This window comes from Triticum aestivum, chromosome 4B (assembly GCF_018294505.1).
Source record: "Triticum aestivum cultivar Chinese Spring chromosome 4B, IWGSC CS RefSeq v2.1, whole genome shotgun sequence".
Classification (NCBI taxonomy): Eukaryota; Viridiplantae; Streptophyta; class Magnoliopsida; order Poales; family Poaceae; genus Triticum; species Triticum aestivum.
The window spans coordinates 126,846,310-126,867,849 of NC_057804.1; the positions used below are offsets into that span (position 1 = coordinate 126,846,310).

At 45.0% G+C, this 21,540-nt stretch overlaps 1 protein-coding gene across 1 annotated transcript; it reads left to right on the forward strand.

Annotated features, from left to right (window-relative positions):
* The first annotated feature begins 20,735 nt into the window (after nucleotides 1–20,735).
* Nucleotides 20,736–21,518, forward strand: LOC123091422 (uncharacterized). The gene is made up of 2 exons (XM_044512928.1): nucleotides 20,736–21,033; nucleotides 21,119–21,518. Exons 1-2 carry the CDS (start codon nucleotides 20,761–20,763, stop codon nucleotides 21,239–21,241), a joined length of 396 nt encoding a protein of 131 aa, XP_044368863.1. The 5' UTR covers nucleotides 20,736–20,760; the 3' UTR covers nucleotides 21,242–21,518.
* Nucleotides 21,519–21,540: the final 22 nt, after the last annotated feature.

The window sequence follows — 21,540 nt, forward strand, 5'->3', positions numbered from 1 at the left end:
GCAAGTTACGGTGTGAGCTAAATATCTTGGAATCCTCTAATGTCCTGTGATCAGGCACACATCCTAACACTTATGCATGTTGATGACTTAGATGTGCAACACACAAAGTAATGTATATCTTCAATCAATGAAGATTTACACTCTGAGTGTGAATACATTAACATGGAATTTGACTTTGGAGCGCAACAATAATTGTGCGCCGTGTCTGGGTCTAATACTTCCTATACGGTGGGTAACGCCACCACCAAATTTCTCTGTTTGAAGTGTTTCACTCATGGCGTTATTTTGCAAAGACTTCACATTTGGTTTGTCTTCAGTTTCAATTTATCTTCATGATTTTCTGCACTTTGATGATTTGATTGCTTTCTGATATATATATATATGAATATACTCGTGTTCTGTCCTCTACATCATTCACTTATAGCTATGTCTTCAAGTTAAATCTTCTGAACTAAGTGAATGTGATCGGACCCTAACCTCTCTATGCTTTCTGTCTCAAACTCTATCTGTCCAAATCATATGCATTCTATTGAAACTGTCGAATGTCTTCTCTGCGTCCTTGTCAGCAGAAGGCAAAGAGACAAACATTAAATTTGTTTTAAATGACTTATCTTTATTGTTGTAATCCGGAGAAGCCGGAACAACTCTCCGACATGCCTGGCGGGCGTGGGAACGTGGGACAACTCTGAGTATGTTGCATGCTTGCCACGTGCCCCTCAGATGTGAACCGCCAAGGGCACCAGCGTAATTGCGTTGTGTCACTCACCTACTTATAAATACTTGTCCCCTGCGGTAAAGAAATCCTTCTTCCACCTCTCCACCTCGTCAAAACCCTAGCGCCACCGCTAACTCTCGACAACGCCGGCAACGAAGCGCTTAGCTGCCGTGACTTCTGCGACGCCGTCCTCACGCCGGCCGCGGACATCGTCCTCTCCGCCGTCGCCGTAGGTGTCCTCCATCGCCAAGTTAGGGCATGGTGGTCTGAACTGCTCGGTCTCCTATTCATCCCATCTAGCAGTTCTTCATGCGGTAATTATAACTCTATTTTTACCACCTTTTTGATCTTCAAGATTCATCCTGTTTACCGAAAGTGGTTTCTGCCTATTCAATGTTAAATCTATTCTGTCTGCATCTCATACTGCCTAGTCAATTCACTTAGATTTCCTGTCTAGTTTGATTCCTCACTTGTACTTATTCACGGATTGGTACAAATCTGGAACCAACTCACCTATATAAGTGAATGTCTTCGCATCATGAGGTCAATGTCTTCAAACTGATTTATCTTCAAAATCTTCTGAGAATGCATATGACCTCTTCCCCTTCCCTTGCATCTCTAATGCTGTCACAGGTACATGTCTGTGGGAGAATCCCTTGGTTCTCATAGTCTGCATTCATTTGCAGAATACTTACAACATCATATCAATTCTCCTGAAGCCAGTTCCTGCTTGACCAGCAAGCGTAAGTCTCTGAAGCCTTTGAACGTATTGAAGCCATTCAGTTTGAAGTTCATGGCTGCAGAAAAATCAGCAAGGAAGGGTGGCAGACAGCGCAGAGAAGGAACATCCAAAGATCTGTCTGATGACCTAGCAGAGCTCTACAAGACAGATCCTGAAGAGACTTATCATCAGCGCAAGACACGAATCCAATGGATTCGATGCTATTGGGCTGAAGAATGGTTCAAGTAAGGAATATGCAGAGAAGAATGCTATCAAGAGTCCTTGCGGCGATATTCTCTATCGAGGCCTTCAACCCAAGAACAGAGCTGAAGCTATTGAACAAGCCTTCTATCTTTGCATGGTCCGTGGACCTCAGCCTGAGAATGCCGATCCCACATCACTACTCTGGTGTCGTGATGATGCTCTCTTCAAGCGCAACTTCCAGCATGCAAAGGCTTCGGCCAAGGAAAACAAGAAGTCATTGGGATTAGACTTCAACCCTGGTCCCTCTGCTCCTCGTGCTGATGGCTCTCGTGATGCAGAACCCAATGTCATCGGCCCCTTCTCCAACCTTGACGGCCTCATCACCTACATCTTGGTTCAGGGTGCCAGAGTAGACCATTCTGATAATGATGCTGACACTGATGAAGCCCCAGCTCCTCCTTTGAAGCCGCAGAAGCAAAAGAAGCTAAAGGCTTCTAAATCAGCACCTCCAAAAGCTTTACGTGCGAAGCCTCTGGCCACTGGACCTCCTGAAGCCAGTGTGTAGTCTGAAGATCAATCACGTATCTCCAAGAAGACGGAGAAGAAAAAGCAAATTGTCAGGCATACTGATCAAGCCTTGACTCCTGCCGCCATTCTGCGCGAAGAACCCATTGATCTGTCCAGTGATGAAGATCTTGCTGATGATGCCCTTGAGCAACTGATAAAGAGCAAGGAAGAAGCAGAAATCTTCAACAACCTGCCTCTCTTCGATGTGGCTATCATCCATAACTTCATTGATGAGTGGTTTGATACACCAAACCTCAGCTTTGACGATCTGCAGCTTCCCATTGTCCTCAGCGTCTCTTTCAATGGTGCCATTGCTTCTGAGCTAGCTCTTGCTCAGCGCATCATTGAGCTGAAGAACAAAATTGATTATGAGAAGGCTCAATTCAAGAAGCATGTGGCGAAGCTCAGTGTTCAAGATGTCAGAAACTTCAAGGTCATGCTACATGAGCTTAAAGAAGCTTTTCTGAAGAAGCGTCAAGAAGCTCAAGCCTCTCGTGAGCGCATGAAGAGTTTGGCTGATAAGTGTGTGCTTGCCTACAATGAGGCTGAGAAGCGCAAGTCACTTGGCCGTCCTGGCATTGACCCCAGGATGGCTGCAAAGAAAAAGGAGAAGCTTCCTGCTGACTAGCCTGCACCTTCAAGCCAAGAAGCCCCTCACATTATCTTCCCAAGCAGCATGACTGGCTCGAAGCCAAAGGTCACCACAACCGCTTCAGAATAGAAGAAGACAAGGGTTGCCGAGGCTGAAGCCAGAAAGAGAAAGAATACTGAAGCCTCTGATGCCGCTCCCTCCAAGAAGAAGCACAAGACCAAGAAGCCTAGGGATGCTCCCACAGAGCCCTTGGTTATTGAACCAATCTCAATGGTTCGCCCTGCGTATGAACATCAAGAAAGACAGATGATAGTTCATGAGCCTGCTCCCACAGAGGCTCATGAAGCTGAAGATATTCCAGCGGCTAAACCCACCGCTGCTGAAGACATTGGTCATGATGACAATGTTGAAGATGATGAAGTTCTTCCTCATATCGAACACAATGTGGTATCATCGCCTGTTCTTACGAACAGCAAACTCATCAGCATTGGTCGTCCTCTGACGCCAATTGCTCAGGATGCATCGTGGGCTGATCACCCACAGCAACAAGACTCCCAAGTACTCCCCAACAACAACAATAAGCTACACCACCCGTGCAAGAAGAAGATGAAGACTTTGAGGCCCATCCAACTCCATCTCCAAAGGTGTTGCCAGCACTTCGCAGGCTTCGCAAAGGACAAAGGCCTCAAGTCCCTCTGTCGAGCGTTCCAGAAGGAGAAGTGCAACGCCAACCTGTTGCACGTCAAGTATTTTCTGAACCCACTCCAACTGTGAATGTCTCCATGTCTGAAGCCCAAGCTGCTGAAGACATTCCGGCTGCATCAGCCGAAGAGAATCAAGAAGACGTACGTGTCCCTACTCCCCCAGTTATTAAAGAAGTTGTTCCTGATGTGAACGTGCCAGTGCCCGACCCTCCTGTTCATCAAGAGGAGGTTGAAAATGTTGATGCTGCCACCACCAACGCCAATGAAGCCGATGACGTTGTCATGGCTGACGCTAATGTGGAGCTTGAATCAACCAGTGTGCCTGAAGCTAATGAGGCCACTGCACCTGAAGCTAATGAGGCAACTGCTCCCGAAGCACCTGCTGTGCAGCCTGAAGCCTCAGCTGTTGCCACTGCTCATGTTCCGCCACCAAGGCCTCATACAATTGAGCAAGCATATAGTCATGGTCAGCTAACCACTGTTCGATGGCCCATTCTGGTACCTCCGCCTACTGCCTCTGGACCTCAATTTGATTATCATGTTGAGCATAGGCCTCAGGTCCAGAAGCCAAAGCCAAGACTGCCAAGGTTTCCAGGTACTGCAAACTCACCAGGGTCCTTCAATGCTAATGGCTTCAAAAGCCAAAATACCTTCTTTGACAGCGCCAAGAACCCCTACTCCAAACCAAGGATATCATCAGATCGGTTCTGGAGCTATCAGCAGAGAAGCTATTACTCTTGCATTCTATATGATCAAGGGTGCATTTTCCCTCATATGCGCCTTGACACTGAAGCCATTGCTGGACTGCCGTGCTTAGAAGAAGCACTTGATTGCTTTCGTGATGCTAGTCTGCTCAACTTTGTGACAGACAAAGAACACTGGAATGAAGAGCTATTGCTTCAATTCTATGCTACTCTACACATTCGCGGCTACAACAGAGATATCAAGACATGGGTCCTCGAGTGGATGACCGGAAACGTTCATCATGAAGCCAAAGCTCTTGACATCATTGAGCTTATAGGTCTAGCCACTCCTGGAGAGCGATATGAACCTGATTGTCAGCTACACCGCAATGCGTTGGAGAGCATCTTCCATAAGCCAGAACCCAACATGAGCCAGATGTTGAGCATGATGAAGCCCTTGCCATCTGACGCTGAATATCCAATAGAGTTCTTTGTTGAAGACCTTGAGTATCTGCCACGCACAATATATCATATTATCAGGCGAACTCTATGGCCTATCAAAGGACATTCATCAGCGGCCAAGCTTGAAGGAGCTATGAAGACTTTGGTCTTCTACATTCTCAATGGCATCAGCTTCAATACTCAAGAATTCTTCATCAGGCAACTTGCTGCTTCTGGATCTGATCTATTTGGTCTGAAGTTTTATGCTCCATGGGTCATGCGCCTCATCAAGAGACACTCATCTGTCAACTATCAACCTTCTGCTCGCAATCATCTGATCTTTTTACCAGAGGTTGATATGTCAGTTGAAGCCATATACTCTGACCCTGCCAAGAAGCCTCTTTGTCTTCAGAATGCCGAGCACCAAAGCTTCACTCAACCCATTGAAGGTGTTCAAGCAGCAACACGAATCTATCCATTGGCTGGAAATACTCGTCTGCCTCATCGAGCACCTACTGAAGCCACTAAAAGCACCATTGCCCAAAGGCCTCGGAAGCGTTCTCGCGTTCTCAATGACCGTGAACTTCTTGTGGCCCTTCATCAGAAACAGGATAAACATCACTTTTGGCTCAAGCGACAGATGCAAAGCCTCTTCGTGGATGTCAATCGCATTCGCAACCTTGCCACCAAAAATGCATTTGTTGCTCATGAGACTTGCCGGTGATCATGGAAGAGCTTGACCCTGCTTAGTGCTGAAGCAGATCTTCAAGATGATGGCTTCAATGAAAGATTCCAGTTTGACTCTACTCCTCCATGGACTGCTGTCCTACGTCATACTATATCTCTTGAAGACTCTGAATATTCTTCCTCCGCGGCAACTGTCAATGCCAGAGTGATCAATGATGAAGATGATGCTACTTCACCACCTCCTACTACTGCACGCATCAACACTGCACCAAGTTCGTCTGCACCGCCAACCAACGACGATAACCCTGCTGCTTCACCTACTCATGAGAACGAGTAGATGATCTATGTCTTCAAACCTTTTTGGTCCTTACTGACAAAAGGGGGAGAAGCGTATGAGTTGACAGTCTTCAAGCGGGTTCATATGGGCGGTTGCGTTATATTTTGCCTCGTGTTTACAACTCTCGCTTTTGAAACATTTGGTTCTTTGAGTTGTAACACTTAAACTCGATGGTCGTCTGCTACTTATTTGCTTTACTGTGATGCGATGATAAATTCCGCATGTGCGATGATAACTTCCGCACTTAGATCATTCTGCAGACGTCCATTTTTCATTATGCATGTCATTCTACTTGCTATATCATTTCATGCATGATGAATTATCTTCATAAGTTGAAGTGGATCTCCACAAGTACAACCTGCCATGTGCATTTGCATTCCAAAAGCAAATTACTTATATGCACATCTTCAGGGGGAGCCCTTGCTACTTATGAAGACATTTCCCTATCCTTTACAATTTCACATACTTTATCCCCGTTGAAAACTTCAACCAGTTTGTCATCAATCACCAAAAAGGGGGAGATTGTAAGTGCATCTAGTGCCACCCCTAGTTGGTTTTGGAGTATTGATGACAAAGTTGGTTGAGGGACTAATGCGTTTGTGAGAATTGCAGGATAACGCAGGTAGTGTCCCTCATTGATTCGGTTTACCGGAGATGACCCCTAAAAATGTATGAAGACATTGAAGACAATGGTGGTATGAGAAGATATTCATATTGAAGACTATGACATGAGAAGACACTGCATGAAGACTGTGGAGCGCGAAGACTGTGTGGTTTCGTTGTTTCCTTTTCTTCTTTGTTGAGTCATTGGAACCACCGTACTGTTAAGTGGGGTCCAAGTGAACTAAGTCAGAGTGACTGAAGTGATGCTCAACCCAAATCCTATGTCTTCTAGCGAAGACAATGAGAGCAAATCTTATCCAGAGCTGGATGAGTCAGCTTTGCTTGTAGCCCAAGTAAAGTTGCCGTGTGTGTTTGAAATCTGACCGTTGGAACACGTGTCAGTCCCTTAGTGACCCAGGGTCATTTCAGACAAATCAGGTCGGGTTGCCTTGTGGCTATAAATAGCCCACCCCCTACACCATAAATTGGTGGCTGCTCAGAGTTAGTGCACGGCTTTTGTCGTTTGAGAGCAACCCACCTCGAAGCATTTGAGAGAGAGAAATCCTTGCGAGGACAAAGCCCAAACACCCAGAGCCAAAGAGTGTTAGGCATCACTGAAGTCTTTCTGTTTGTGTGACCTGAAGACTTATTACACTTGAGGACTGTGAATCCTCCAGCCGGTTAGGCGTCGCGTTCTGAGCATCCAAGAGTCATTGTGGATTGCCGGTGAACGAAGTCTGTGAAGGTTTGGAAGTCTACCTTGAAGACTTACCAGAGTGATTGGGCGAGGACTAAGTGTCCTTAGCTCAAGGGGAATATGAAGACACGGTCTTCTCAGTTAAATCTCAGCCTCCCTAACCAGACGTACAGTTGTCACAGCAACTGGAACTGGTCCAACAAATCATGTGTCTTCAACAAGCGACTGGTTCTATCCCTTTCCATCCTTTACTTAAGTTTGTCTTCATGAAGTCACTACCTATATGTGTATCTGTTTGACTTCATTGTTTGACTACTACTGTTGATTGGCTTCATACTATCTTCCATCCTGATCCTTACTACTTGCTGCTATTTGTCATGTACTTTCACATCATTGCATACTTGACTATGGCTTGCTTATGGTAGTTTACCTTCCGCTGCATATCAACTGGGTCATTTCTGTTGTTTGTCTTCAAAACTTCTAAGGTTTGAAGACTTTCATAAAAATCGCCTATTCACCCCCCCCCTCTAGTCGATACTAGCACTTTCAGTTGGAAAGCTTACTCACCATGGCTCCTCCGCACTCCGTGTGCTGGCCGTCCACCACCTTCGGCTTCACATTGAAGACTTTGAGCCATAGCCCAAAGTGGGGTTGGAAGCCGAGGAAGGCCTCACACACGACGATAAACGCCGAGATGTTGAGGAAGGAATTCGGGGATAGATCATCGAAATCTATCCCGAAATAAGACATCAGCCCGCGGACAAAAGGGTGGAGTGAAAACCCTAGCCCGTGGAAGAAATGGGGGATGAATATTACCCTCTCGGCGGGCTTCGGCATGGGGACGACTTGTCCCTCGGCCGGTAGACGATGGGCGATCTCCTTCGCCAAATATCCGGCCGCCTGAAGCTCAGTAATGTCCTCCTCCTTGACGGAGGAGACCATCCACTTGCCCTGACCTCCGGATCCAGACATGGTTGAGTGCTAGCTTGAGTGGAAAGGAGATGAGAACTTGGGTGCTAGAGCTCGAGATTGGAAGGGCGGAGACAGAGAAGGCGTGAGAAAGGAAGAGGGAATCCTTATCCCCTTATAAAGGCAGCGCATATTGAATGCCTCCTCTCTCGCCTTAAGATTTGCCTATTCCCAAGGGCTGTATAAGCGGCACAGTTGGGTTACCCATGCCCGCATTAATGAGAATCCCGCAATAAGGGACCACGATCTCTGCTTCGACAAGACGTACCAATGGCAACCGCGTCTCGAAACGTGGAGCGGCAGACGAAAAACGGTTCGAAATTATGACCGGACAGACGTGATGTCATGTTGTGAAAAGCTGTCAGCAGATTAGACTCGTGCATGTATTATATCCTCTCCACGATCGTGTGTGGTATGCGTTACAGGTCTGGATACTATCGTTGCATCCAAAGACTATCTTGGAGTTCGAAAAAGGGGAACCCGCCTTGCAATGCCGAAGACAATCTGCGCGTCGGACTCCTCGTCATTGAAGCCAGGTTTAGGGGCTACTGAGGGAGTCCTAGACTAAGGGGTCCTCGGGCGTCTGGCCTGTTATCCATGGGCCGGACTGATGGGCTGTGAAGACATGAAGGCCGAAGATTGTACCCGTGTCCGGATTGGACTCTCCTTGGCGTGGAAGGCAAGCTTAGCGACCGACTATGAAGATTCCTTCTTATGTAACCGACTCTATGTAACCCTAGATCCTCCCGGTGTCTATATAAACTGGAGGAGTTAGTCCGGAAAGGATACACACATTACCATAGTCATACAGGCTAGACTTTTAGGGCTTAGCCATTATGATCTCGTGGTAGATCAACTCTTGTAATACTCATATTCATCAAGATCAATCAAGCAGGAAGTAGGGTATTACCTCCATAGAGAGGGCCCGAACCTGGGTAAACATCATGTCCCCCGTCTCCTATTACCATCGACCTTAGACGCACAGTTCGGGACCCCCTACCCGAGATCCGCCGGTTTTGACACCGACACCGGCCGTAGTAAAATTCGATTCAACTAAAGTTGGAGAAACAGACACCCGCCAGCCACCTTTAAGCAAAACAAGTTGCATTTCTACCGATGGAACCGGTCTCATGAACATGGTCATGTAAGGTTGGTCCGGGCCGCTTCATCCAACAATACCGCCGAATCAAAATAAGACGTTGGTGGTAAGCAGTATGCCCACAACTCTTTGTGTTGTACTCGTGCATATCATCTACGCATAGACCTGGCTCGGATGCCATTGTTGGGAAACATAGTATGCCATTTCAAAATTTTCCTACGATCACGCAAGATCTATCTAGGAGATGCATAGAAACGAGAGGGGGAGAGTGTGTCCCCGTACCCTCGTAGACCGCAAGCGGAAGCGTTAGGTTAACACGGTTGATGTAGTCAAACATCTTCGTGATCCAACCAAACGTACGGCACCTCCGAGTTCAGCACACGTTCAGCTCGATGACGTCCCTCGAACTCTTGATCCAGCAAAGTGTCGAGGGAGAGTTTCATTAGCACGATGGTATGGTGACGGTGATGGTGATGTGATCCGCGCAGGGCTTTGCCTAAGCACTACGTGAATATGACCGGAGGAGTAAACTGTGGAGGGAGACGCCGCACACGGCTTCGAACAATTGGTGTGTCTCCAAGGGGTGCCCTACCCACGTATATAAAGGAGGGAGAGGGAGGAGGCCGGCCCTAGGGGGCGCGCCAAGTGGGGGGAGTCCTAATAGGATTCGGCCCCCCTCTTATTCCTTCTCATGGAGGGGGAAAGGGGAAAGGAAAGAGAGGAGGAGAAGGAAAGGGGGGCGCTGCCCCCTCCCGTAGTCCAATTCGGACTCCCATGGGGGGGACGTGCGGCCACCCCTTGTGGGCTGCCTCCTCTCTCCCCTATGGCCCATAGTGGCCCATTAGTTTCCCCGGGGGGTTCCGGTAACCCTTCGGTACTCCGAAAAATACCCGAACCACTCTGAAACCATTCTGGTGTCCGAATACCATCGTCCAATATATCAATCTTTACCTCTCGACTATTACGAGACTCCTCGTCATGTCCGTGATCTCATCCGGGACTCCGAACAATCTTAGGTCACCGAAACACATAACTTATAATACAAATGGTCATCCAACGTTAAGCATGCGGACCCTACGGGTTCGAGAACTATGTAGACATGACCGAGACGCATCTCCGATCAATAACCAACAGTGGAACCTGGATGCTCATATTGGTTCCTACATATTCTACGAAGATCTTTATCGGTGAAACCGCAATGATAACATACGTCATTCCCTTTGTCATCGGTATGTTACTTGCCCGAGATTCGATCGTCGGTATCCTCATACCTAGTTCGATCTCGTTACCGGAAAGTCTCTTTACTCATTCTGTAATGCATCATCCCGCAACTAACTCATTAGTCACATTGATTGCAAGGCTTATCATGATGTGCATTACCGAGAGGGCCCAGAGATACCTCTCCGATACTCGGAGTGACAAATCCTAATCTCGATCTATGCCAACCAACCGAACATGTTCGGAGACACCTGTAGAGCATCTTTATAATCACCCAGTTACGTTGTGATGTTTGATAGCACACAAGGTGTTCCTCCGGTATTCGTGAGTTGCATAATCTCATAGTCAAAGGAATATGTATAAGTCATGAAGAAAGCAATAGCAATGAAACTTAATGATCATAATGCTAAGCTAACAGAGGGGTCTTGTCCATCACATCATTCTTCTAATATTGTGATCCCGTTCATCAAATGACAACACATGTCTATGGTTAGGAAACTTAACCATCTTTGATTAACGAGCTAGTCAAGTAGAGGCATACTAGGGACACTATGTTTTGTCTATGTATTTACACATGTATCAAGTTTCCTATTAATACAATTCTAGCATGAATAATAAACATTTATCATGATATAAGGAAATATAAATAACAACTTTATTATTGCCTCTAGGGCATATTTCCTTCAGTGAGCCCCTCCCACGTCGCCATCTCCACCACCCTGTTTCTCAGATAGAGCACCTCCTGCGCCGATTCCTTGGGGCAGTAGGACCAGTTGGTCTTGGCATGCGGCGTCACGTCGACGAAGGGCGGCAGCTTGATGCGGTCCGCACCAAGGTTACGGACGTAGAAGAAGGAATTCTGCCATTTCTTGGCAGATTCCTCCAACGACATCTTGCGGCACCCCCCATGCGTCTGCAACGAGATGATGGCGGCCCCGCATGCGGATATGATGCCGGCCTCTGGCCCCTGCTGCTTCAATAAGAAGAGTCGGACCCACAAATCGATGGTGGGCTCAATGCCCAAGTAGCCCTCGCACAGGGTGACGAACCCTGAGAGCTGCAGCTCAACGTTCACTCCCAGGTGGTGCGGCTGCAGCCCCAAGAACTCCAAGAACGCATGGAAGAAGTTGCTTGTGGGGAGACCGAAGCCACGCTTGAAGTGGGTGAAGAAGACCACGCGCTCGATCCCCTCCGGCCGCGGCGCTAGCTCGCCGTCCGGCAGGCGCACGGCCACCTCCATCTCCGGAGGCAGCCACCGTGTGTCACGCAGATACTGGATATCCCCTGCAGTGATGGTGGATCCCATCCACGAGCCTTTAGGCAGCGCCATCAGTGGTGCGGGGCGCGTGGGCAAAGACAAGAAGGAAGAAGCAGTGGCGGAGAGCCGCGGAGCAGCCGCTGAGTGCTGTGGAACGGCGGCGGCATTTCGCTCAAGAGCGGAATGGCGTCGTGGCGTGCATCGGTCGCAGAAGCAAGAGCAGAGAGGTAGAAGGAAATGGGGGGCACGCGTGTGAATGATTTCTTCCGCCCCCTTCCCCCAATTTATAAGCCACGGACTGAACATGGGGAAGTGGGATCGTTTGCGCCCGCCCCTCCCACTTCCCGGATTAAGTGCGCACGATCCATGCGCACATTAACTGCCTCGAGAAGGGTAACCGCCCATGGACACCACAATAAATCCACACACGTGGGCCGAGGGCACAAAGTGGCGGGCCCCTGCCCACTATCATGTCCCATTGCGTGTGTGGCATGTCAGGGCCTCTTCAGTTTCCGAGCGCCATGTGGCGCCCGTGCCAAACCCAAGAGATCGCGTCCCTTCCCCTTCAAGTTTCGACGGACTCTTCGGTTTCCCGCCCGTGCCGGGATGCCGGGATCTGACTTCCGGAAGCCGACACACAGTGGGTGCTGCTGGACCCGGCGGTCGCAAGCTTCATCAACATCTGCCACCTCTTCAAGGAGCGAAACTGCGAAGGCCCCCCTACTTGCAGCCGACGAGCCTTCACAACTTCAGGGACTACTATCGGGTGGATGAATCTCGGGTAGGCAAGGGAACCCGGATCCTTTTCAAAAACATCAGGGCTGGCATCGCCCCTCAATCCGGCTCGCACTTGGCTGGGTTCCGCAACCCGGTCGAAACCGCAACACGGCCAGGCCCTCTAGGGCATGTCGGCTGAACTCGACAAACCAAGACTTCTCCAACCAGCCAGCGCCCTCATGGCGTCTTACTCAACCTGGCCTCGGGTCAGCTCCCGTCCCATCCAAGGCGTACGACAGAACAAGTCCCCGTATAAGAGATGAGTGTGGACACAATGGTCCACCAACCCCGCTGACCGGCAGGAGTGTGGCTACAGTATCTGAGCCAGCCCAACCACTCCGTGACGCACGACAAGACGAAGAACAATGCCCCCTGGCGCGTGGGGCCCGCGCCCGGAGAACCTGACAATCCTGGTACCCAGTGGGTCCCAACACCGGCTTCCCAGGCGTTGACATCTCGACCCCATGGCCTTGTAACTTTACCTTCGTAGCCCTGGGGGTTGACCTATAAAAACCTCCCATGAGCCCCCCATGTACACAGGCAGACGCACAATCGATCCACCCACGTCACACACACACTCACGGAGAAGGAGCAGCCTAAGCCTTGGTCTAACTTCCTTTCTCCCCCAAATAGCTCTAGGAGCAACTCTGTACTACTCCGCATATATACCACTCTCGGTACGACTAGGGGTGTTATCTCTCGGGAGAGCCCCGAACCTGGGTATGTCTTGTGTCTCATGCTCGCTCATGCCGACCTCGCCTCTGGAGCCAACCGGTGCCCTCGAGCATGTCCCTCTCTTTAGCCATCCTTTGGCATCTGCCGTGCGCCCACCATGACACTGAAATTTCGGTTCAATTTCATTTTTTTGGTTTGGTTTTTGGTTTGGTTTTGCACATCCTGACCGGTGACGGGTCGAGTTGACATTATTTCTACGGGCCTTAACTACAAATGGGTCATTTGCTAGTAGGCTGTTAATGAGCCAGCCCGCTAACTTTGACTTGGCCGGCCTTTTTAACCTAAATGGACCATTGTTGGGTTGTGCCACATGTCGACGTATTATAGGCACGTCTCGTCCATTGGATGAATGGCATCTGTTGCAAAGCCGAGCTGACACGTGGATCCTCTAGCGAATGAGAAATTTACATGGAAAATCGCCATTGATCCTGGCTGTTAATGGGTTATTGGAAACCGGACCCGATAGCTTAATGGTGAACCGTTACGGTGGAAGCCACGTGTCGGTTGCCCTTGACGAAAACACTTCCATGACGCGGTATTTTATCGTCATGGAAGTGGACACTTTCGTGATGATAATTTCAGTATTGTCATGAAACACTTCTACGACATCATATGTATGACTATCTTGATTCTGTAATAAAATTGTCACAGACGTACATGCATGATAGAAAACGTGACCTACTGTGACAAACACGTATCATCACAGAAGTGTTTTTTGTAGTGTTGTAAACTGTGGAGAGGTCGTGCTTTTGGTCTTCCGTTCGAGGGACTGTTCGTGGATAGTTCGAGGGATCATTCACCTATGGTTCGAGCGACTTCAAGTACGATCTACACCGACTCTTCTTCGGTTGCAACTCAGAGTTGGTATGATCCGATCCAAACCCCATCTTCATAGTGTTCTTGTTTGATCATAGGGCGATTTCTTTTGTTTGTTACTACGTTTTCCAACACATGCATCATCTCAAACATTAGCATTTATGTAGCCTTCATACGCTCCGTGATTTACCTCTCCTAACACGCCCACATATGAAAACGTGGCACTTCGTATTTTTGTTTTCTCACCTAAATATGTTTCCAGCAAACCAAATGACATGCCATTGCTCTTGCTCGGCATCGTGATTCGAATGATTATAACCAGTTTCACCATTTTCCAGTTTACACCATTATGAAGGTGCAGATAATTAGGGCAATGTTGTCCATAAGATTTCTCGTGCTTCAAATTTTGTGTTGATCGAAGCGGGGTGTGGAGTCCATCTTTCATGCAATCGTCTACAATGATGCATGAGTGGGTTGAACTGAAAATCAAATAGATTTTCTCAAGAAACGACAACTGATGATGATGAATTGTGAAGCAGTGGTGATGGGAAGCCACTAAGTTCTGCATTAGCTGAACGGTTCGCCGAGACTATAGTTGTCACTCTCAGATATTTCATTAACCTTTATCATGTCATGCAATCATTGTCACGTGTAACAACGCACATACAGTTGGTGAGTAAAATAAAATGAATGAATAAAGAACTGCTTTTCGGGCGCCCCTATGTCTTGCTGATAGCGAGGAAGAGGGAAACCTCGCATCGGGGACGCGCCAGATGGGCCGGCCTAGCCGCGCGGGAGGCCACGACCTCATATTTTTTTTCATGTTTTTTATTTATTTATTCTTTCTTTTCTTGCGTTCGTTTATACTTCCAAATATTATAAATAAATATATTACAAAAAATATACATAAAACATTTGAAAAAAATGTTAACACGACATTTGATTTTTTTTGAATGTGTATAAAGAAAATGTTTCACATGTGTACGAAAAATGTATAACAATATACACAAAGTGTGTGGAAAAAGTTGACAGTGTATTTAAAAATGTTAATCAAGCATTAGAAAAAGAATGAAAAAGTATTTAAGAAAATGTCAATCAAGCATTTTAAAAATGTTAAATGTGTATAAAAAATTTTGACCATGTATTATAAAAAAATCTTTTATTGCATTAAACAAAGGTTAAACAAGTACTTAAGGAAATGTTAATCAAGCATTTGAAAATTTTTAAATGTATTTAAAAAAATTTGAACATGTATTCAATATATGCTAGGAAAAAAATGTCAATCAAGCATTTGATAAATGTGTATAGAAAAATTGTTGACCATGTGTTAGAAAAATGTTAATCTTGTATTTGAAAAATATTAATCAAGCATTTGAAAATGTTTAAAAGCGTTTATAGAAAAATTGTCGACCATGTTTTAGAAAAATGTTAATCTTGTATTCAAAATATGTTAATCAAGCATTTGAAAAGTGTTTAAAAGTGAGTATAGATAAAATGTTGACCATACATTCATAAATGTTAATACTGTATTGTATTTATAAATTATTAATCAAGCATTTGAAAATTGTTGAAAATGTTTATAAAAAATGTTGACCATTTATTAAAAAAATATTAATATTTTATTTAAAAATCTTAATCAAGCATTCGCAAAATGTATAAACAATGTTGACCATATATTCAAAAATATTAACTCATATTTTAAAAATATTAACTCGTATTTGAAAAATATTAAAATTGTATTTGAAAAATGTTGTTGACGTATATGAAAATTTAAGAATGGAAACCAAAGGAAAGAAAGAAAAATAAGAAAAAACAATGTAAACCAAAAAGAAACCAAAGAAAAATAAAACTGAAGAAACAAATGCTAAAAGATGAAAAAGTGAAACGGAAAAGAACATTTAAAACTAAGAAATAAACAAAAAGAACCAAAGAAAGAAGGAAAATGAGTAGGCAAAAAGGGCTAAAACCCATGGAATAGACAAAATGGAAAATGAAATGAAAAGCAAAAAAACAAAGTATAATGACAAAAAAACTAGAGAAAACTCGAGGAGAGATAAGTAAACCAAACAAAAAACTAGAGATAACCGGGTCTTTATCCTCAAGTAGGCCGCGCATCTTATGTTACCTCGAACCCGACCGTGGCGCACATATAGTGGCTATCAATTTCCTGGGAACTCACTTTTTCTCCCCATTTCTCATGCATGCGCTAATGTGTCGGCCCGTTACTGCAGCCGCTTCACGCGAGATATCATTCCGTCTTGCATAAAGCGAGATATAGTCGGGAAAACCTTATTCGACGCTCTCTGCGTCAAACGGTCGAGCAATCACACAGGTGCGCGACCACTTGGGCCGGCCAAAGTCCCACAGTTCACATCGTTTAGCAGTTCTGTTTTTTGTGAAACTCTTCCGACCCGGGTTTTCCGGTTTTCAGAAATGCTAAGAAGTTCCTTATAGGGTTATTCTTTTTTCCTTTTCTGTTTCTTTTTCTCTCTTTTCATTTTAAAATTTTCATTTTTTCTATCTCTATTTTTTCGTATTTATTTCTTTCTTTTACGTTATTCTTTGATTCTGTTTTTTGGAAAAATATTGACATTTAAAAACAATTGTTCACCAATCCATAAAAAAAAATTGGAAGCTCCGAGAATGTTTCCATTTTAAAATATTTTGTTCATAAAATCCAAAAATATTACCAAATTTCAAAAAATATTCTTATTTTTACAATTTGTTCATAAATCTATAAAGTTCTGAATTTCAAAAAATGTTATTTTTTCCAAAAATTAAAAATATTTGGGTGTTTCAAAATGTGTTCTAATTTTTCAAAGATAGTTTGCGTTTCAAAAAAATGTTCTTGCATTTCAATAAATCTTCATGTTTTCTTCAGGTTTTCAAAAAATATTTAAAGTTTCAGAAAAATCACAATTTCAAAAAAAAATCAGAATTTCATAATTTGTTCACGTTTCAAAAACTTCAGAGTTCCAAATTTATTGGTGTTTTCAAAAATAATTTGGAATTTAAAATTTTGTTCTCATTTTTCCAAAATTATCTAGAATTTCCAAATGTGTTCTAATTTTTCAAGAATTGTTAGTGTTTTTTATAAAATGTTCTCATTTTTCAAAAAAAATCATAGATCATAAGATGTTCACATATTCAAAAGATATTTGCGATCTACAAAAATGTTCATGAATATCAAAGCATGTTCCTGTTTTCTATTTTTGTTTAGAATTTGAAAGTTTTTTCCATAGTAAAAAATTGTTTGAGATTTCAAAATTTATTCAAGTTTTAAAATAATGCGGAGTAAAAAAAATGTTTTGACTTGCAAAAATATTTCGTTTACAGAAAGCTTGTTGGAACATAAAGCTTATTGGTCAATCAAAGAGCTCAACTATGATTTCAAACTTGCCGGTGAGAAGAGGTTATTTGATATTAGTTCACTTGATGAATGGAGAACCCAAGCCTATGAGAATGCGAAGTTGTTTAAAGAAAAGGTTAAAAGATGGCATGACAAAATGATACAAAAGTGTGAGTTTAATGTAGCTGATCATGTTTTGCTATACAACTCTCGTTTAAGATTTTTTTGCAGGAAAGCTTCTCTCTAAATGGGAAGGTCCTTACATTATCGAGGAGGTCTATCGTTCCGGTGCCATCAAAATTAACAACGCCAAAGGTGGTAAACGATCAAAGAATCAAACATTATATCTCAGGTAATCACATAAATGTTGAGACAAATATAATTAATACCGTAACACCGGAGGAGTACATAAGGGATACTTTTCAGAATGTTTCAGACTCCGAAAAGGAATAGGTATGTAATACGGTAAGTAAAGCGACTCCAAAACTGTTCTAATGGCAATTTTTCTCCGTTTTGGAATATTTTTAAAAAAAGGAAAAATAAAAGTAGTCCGAAGAGCGCACGAGGCAACCACAAGGGTGGAGGGCGCGCCCTACCCCCTAGGTGCGCCCCCTGCCTTGTGGCCACCTCGTGTGCCCTCCAGACTCCGTTTTCTTGCACACTACTTCTTTTGGTCGGTAAAAATTCATTATATAATCTCCCAAAGGTTTTGGCCACCGTACCACGACAAAATCCTCTGTCCTTGTTTTGAGCTGTTTTCTAATAGATCTAGATCACTATGACGTCTCCGAGCGCCCCCAAGGACAAGTTTTTCGAGAAGGTCATCAACCCCTACCTTGCGGAGGTGCTGCGACACCCTCAAGCCATTGAGATGCGTGAGGGGTGCTGCACATCCACGATCTTGAGGGGCCGAAGAAGACCGGAAGCATGGAGACAAGACTCGAAGCAATGGAGGAGCAAGTTTTCAAGTGCCAAGGAATGGTGGAACGTGGACTCAACGCCAATCATTTGATGATCGCGGAGTTCACCAACAATCACAAGCTGGATGCTAAGGACATTGGGGAGGGCATCTTCAAGCTTCATGAGAAAATCGAGCATCTCCAAGCCCAGATCTATGACCTGCAAAACCAAAACTGTGAGTATGAATTCAGATTTAAAAGGGTGAGTTTGGCTGCAGATTTGAGGATCCCGGAGACTCGTTCATCTTTCTATGATGGTGAGCCTATGCCTTGGAAGATGGATGACAAGCCTACCACATCAACAACTCCATCATCACCACCTCCGAAGAAAGAGACATAAATACATGGGTATGGGCACTCCCCTTGGCAACTGCCAAGCTTGGGGGAGGTGCCCTGGTATCATATCACCACCACACCTTTACCTTTATCGTTTTTTCTTAGTTTGATACTTTTGGTTATATCTTAATCTAGTACAATAAAGTTTTAGTGTGATCTAGCTTTGAGTTTTTCTTTATGTTCCGTCTATGTAATCGAGTTCGTAAGTTACATATAATAAAGAGTAGTTTTGATGTGAGGGCTTTTGCTTTCTTGATATGATCTTGAGGGAATAAAACAAGAGATGGAATAAAAAGATCATGTATTTATCTTATGGAGAGTAATGACTTCACATATAAAGAGTATGATGAATAAAATTTGTTGAGAGTTGACAAACATAGTTTTGGTCATTGTTGCAATTAATAGGAAGTAATAAAGAAAGAGAGGCTTCACATATAAATACACTATCTTGGACATCTTTTGTAATTGTGAGCACTCATTAAAATATGACATGCTAAAAAGTTGATGTTGGACAAGGAAGACAACATAATGGGTTATGTTTTCTTATTTCTGAATAGAAGTTATATTGTCATGGATCCTCCAACATGTTGAGCTTGCTTTTCCCTCTTATGCTAGCCAAATTATTTGCACCAAGTAGAGATACTACTTGTGCTTCCAAACATTCCTTAAACCAGTTTTGCCATGAAAGTCCACCATACCTACCTATGGATTCACTACAAAAAAATACACTTCCGTGATGATACGTGTTTGTCACAGTAGGTCGCATTTTTTTGTCATGCATGTACATCCATGACGATTTTATAATAGAATCAAGATAGTCATACCTGTGATGTCATAGAAGTGTTCCATGACATTACCAAAATTATCATCACGGAAGTGTCCACTTCCATGACGATAAATCACGCGTCACAGAAGTGCTTTCGTCAAGGGTGACCGACACGTGGCATCCACCGTAATAGAATGCCGTTAAGCTATCGGGTCGAGTTTTGGATCCGATAACCCGTTAACAGCCCCGACCAATGGGGATTTTCCACGTGTAAAATCATCATTGGCTGGAGGAAACACGTGTGGGCTCACCGTTGGGACAGATGTCATCCACTCATTGGACAGAAGGCGCCTATGATACGTCGACACGTGGCACGGCCCAACAGAGGCCCATTCCTGTGAAAAGGATGGCCCGTTTGACTTGGTCAAAAGGTGGCGGGCCGGCCCATGTAAAGCCTGTTAACGGCCTATTCGCATATAGCCCATTTACAGCCGGCTAACCCCAGGCCCGTTACGCCCTATCCGAATTAGGCCCAGTAGCGTCATCTGGGCCACCCAATATGATTCCAGCCCGTTTTCACTTCTGGCCCATGTATGGCCCATGACGTCTTTCGGCCCATATAAGGCCCTATGTAACTCTTGGCCTATTAACGGCCCGTGGTGAAACTGGCCCGTAATGAACAGTGTATTACTTTACACCCATTAACGGCCCGTGGTGAAACTGGCCCGTAATGAACAGTGTATCACTTTATACCCATTAAGGGCCTGTTATTCCGTTGGGCCGTTTCCAGCCCATGTTACCTTTCGGCCTACTCAGAGCCCATTTATTCTGGGGCTCATTTCTAGCATTCGTTTACTTACGGCCCATTACTGTCATTTTCTACTTATGGGCCAAATTCAGCCCGTGGTTACAGTCGGCCCGTTTGTGGTCCGTTAACACGTTGGGCTGTTTTCATAGCGTCATGAAATACGGCCTATTAACGATGGCCCGTTATGGTCGACCCATGAACGGACAATTTCAACTCTAGCCCGTTTACGGCCATAATGCGGCCTGTTATTGGCCCATGTTTGGCCAATCGATCATACTGCCCGTATAAGGCCCATTGATGATACGACCCGTAGAAGGCCCATTGTTTGTACGGCCCGTAGAAGGCACATTGTTTCTACGGCCCGTAGAAGGCCCACTATTTCTACGGCCCGTAGGAGGCCCAATGTCACTACAGTAAATATTAGCTCATGGTTATTGTGGCCTAGTTTTAAAAAATAGGTTATTACAGCCACTAGCAAACCGCGTAAAAAGAACTGCAATGACTACAAGCAAGCAAATAAACAAGACAACAAGAAAATAAATAAGCAAGCGAAAGTGCTTTTGTGAGCTCGAGCACCTGTGTGCTCGTTATCTCTGCCACCAGTTCGTCTCGAGATGCACAGCCCACGAAGTATAGGCCCGGGTATGAACTCTGTATTTGATTTATTATAGTGTCCTATGGCCCACGTCTAATAAGCATCAGCTGTTACCCCGTTAGGAATGGAGAGGGCGGCTCGGGATGGAGGTAGACGATATGAGCCGTCTTGCAGAAGATTCCGTGCTAACGGTGTTAGAGAGTACATCTATGGTGCCCGGCCGTTGCAGGCTGCAGCTACCAACCTTCCCCAACACGGCGTCTTCTCCACACGCCCTGCTAAATCCAATCCAAAGCAGAATAGATCCGCCGCGCGCGGCAACCAATCTCCCATCTCTTGGATCGCTCGTGGTGGAGCGAATGCAGGGCATCGTTTCTACAGGTGCAGCGAGAGAGATGTAAGTTGCAGATTAAACACTGCATGATTAATCCAGTCAGATCCGTTTTTAATTATTGTGTGTGCCGATCCTTTTGATTCTGCAGGGTGTACTTTGTGGATTCATGAGATCGAAAGAGGAGTACAAGGTGAATAGCGTACGAGGTGATTTGGGAATAGAGCTGCTGCCGGATTTCATTATCGAGGTGGTGCTGTTCTTATCTGTCTGAAGCTTACACGTATTTCAGCTTGGAAAAGCTAGCACAAATGTAAATTTGGAAAAGATATTCGGGAAGTCGTAATCCTGGGGGGAGGGGGATGGGGAATGTTAGTTACCATCCATCTTGATGTGGTGTGATAATGGTTCCCATAGTTTTCCATGCTAGTATATATCATGGTGTTTTGAGCCACTGATTACAGTTTAGCTTGCACCCCGTACATTTGGTGTGTAAGACTGTAAGTGATTGTCATCACTCTGCGCTTACTATATTTATTTGTGTGTAATCCCATGTGATGACACTACGCGCCT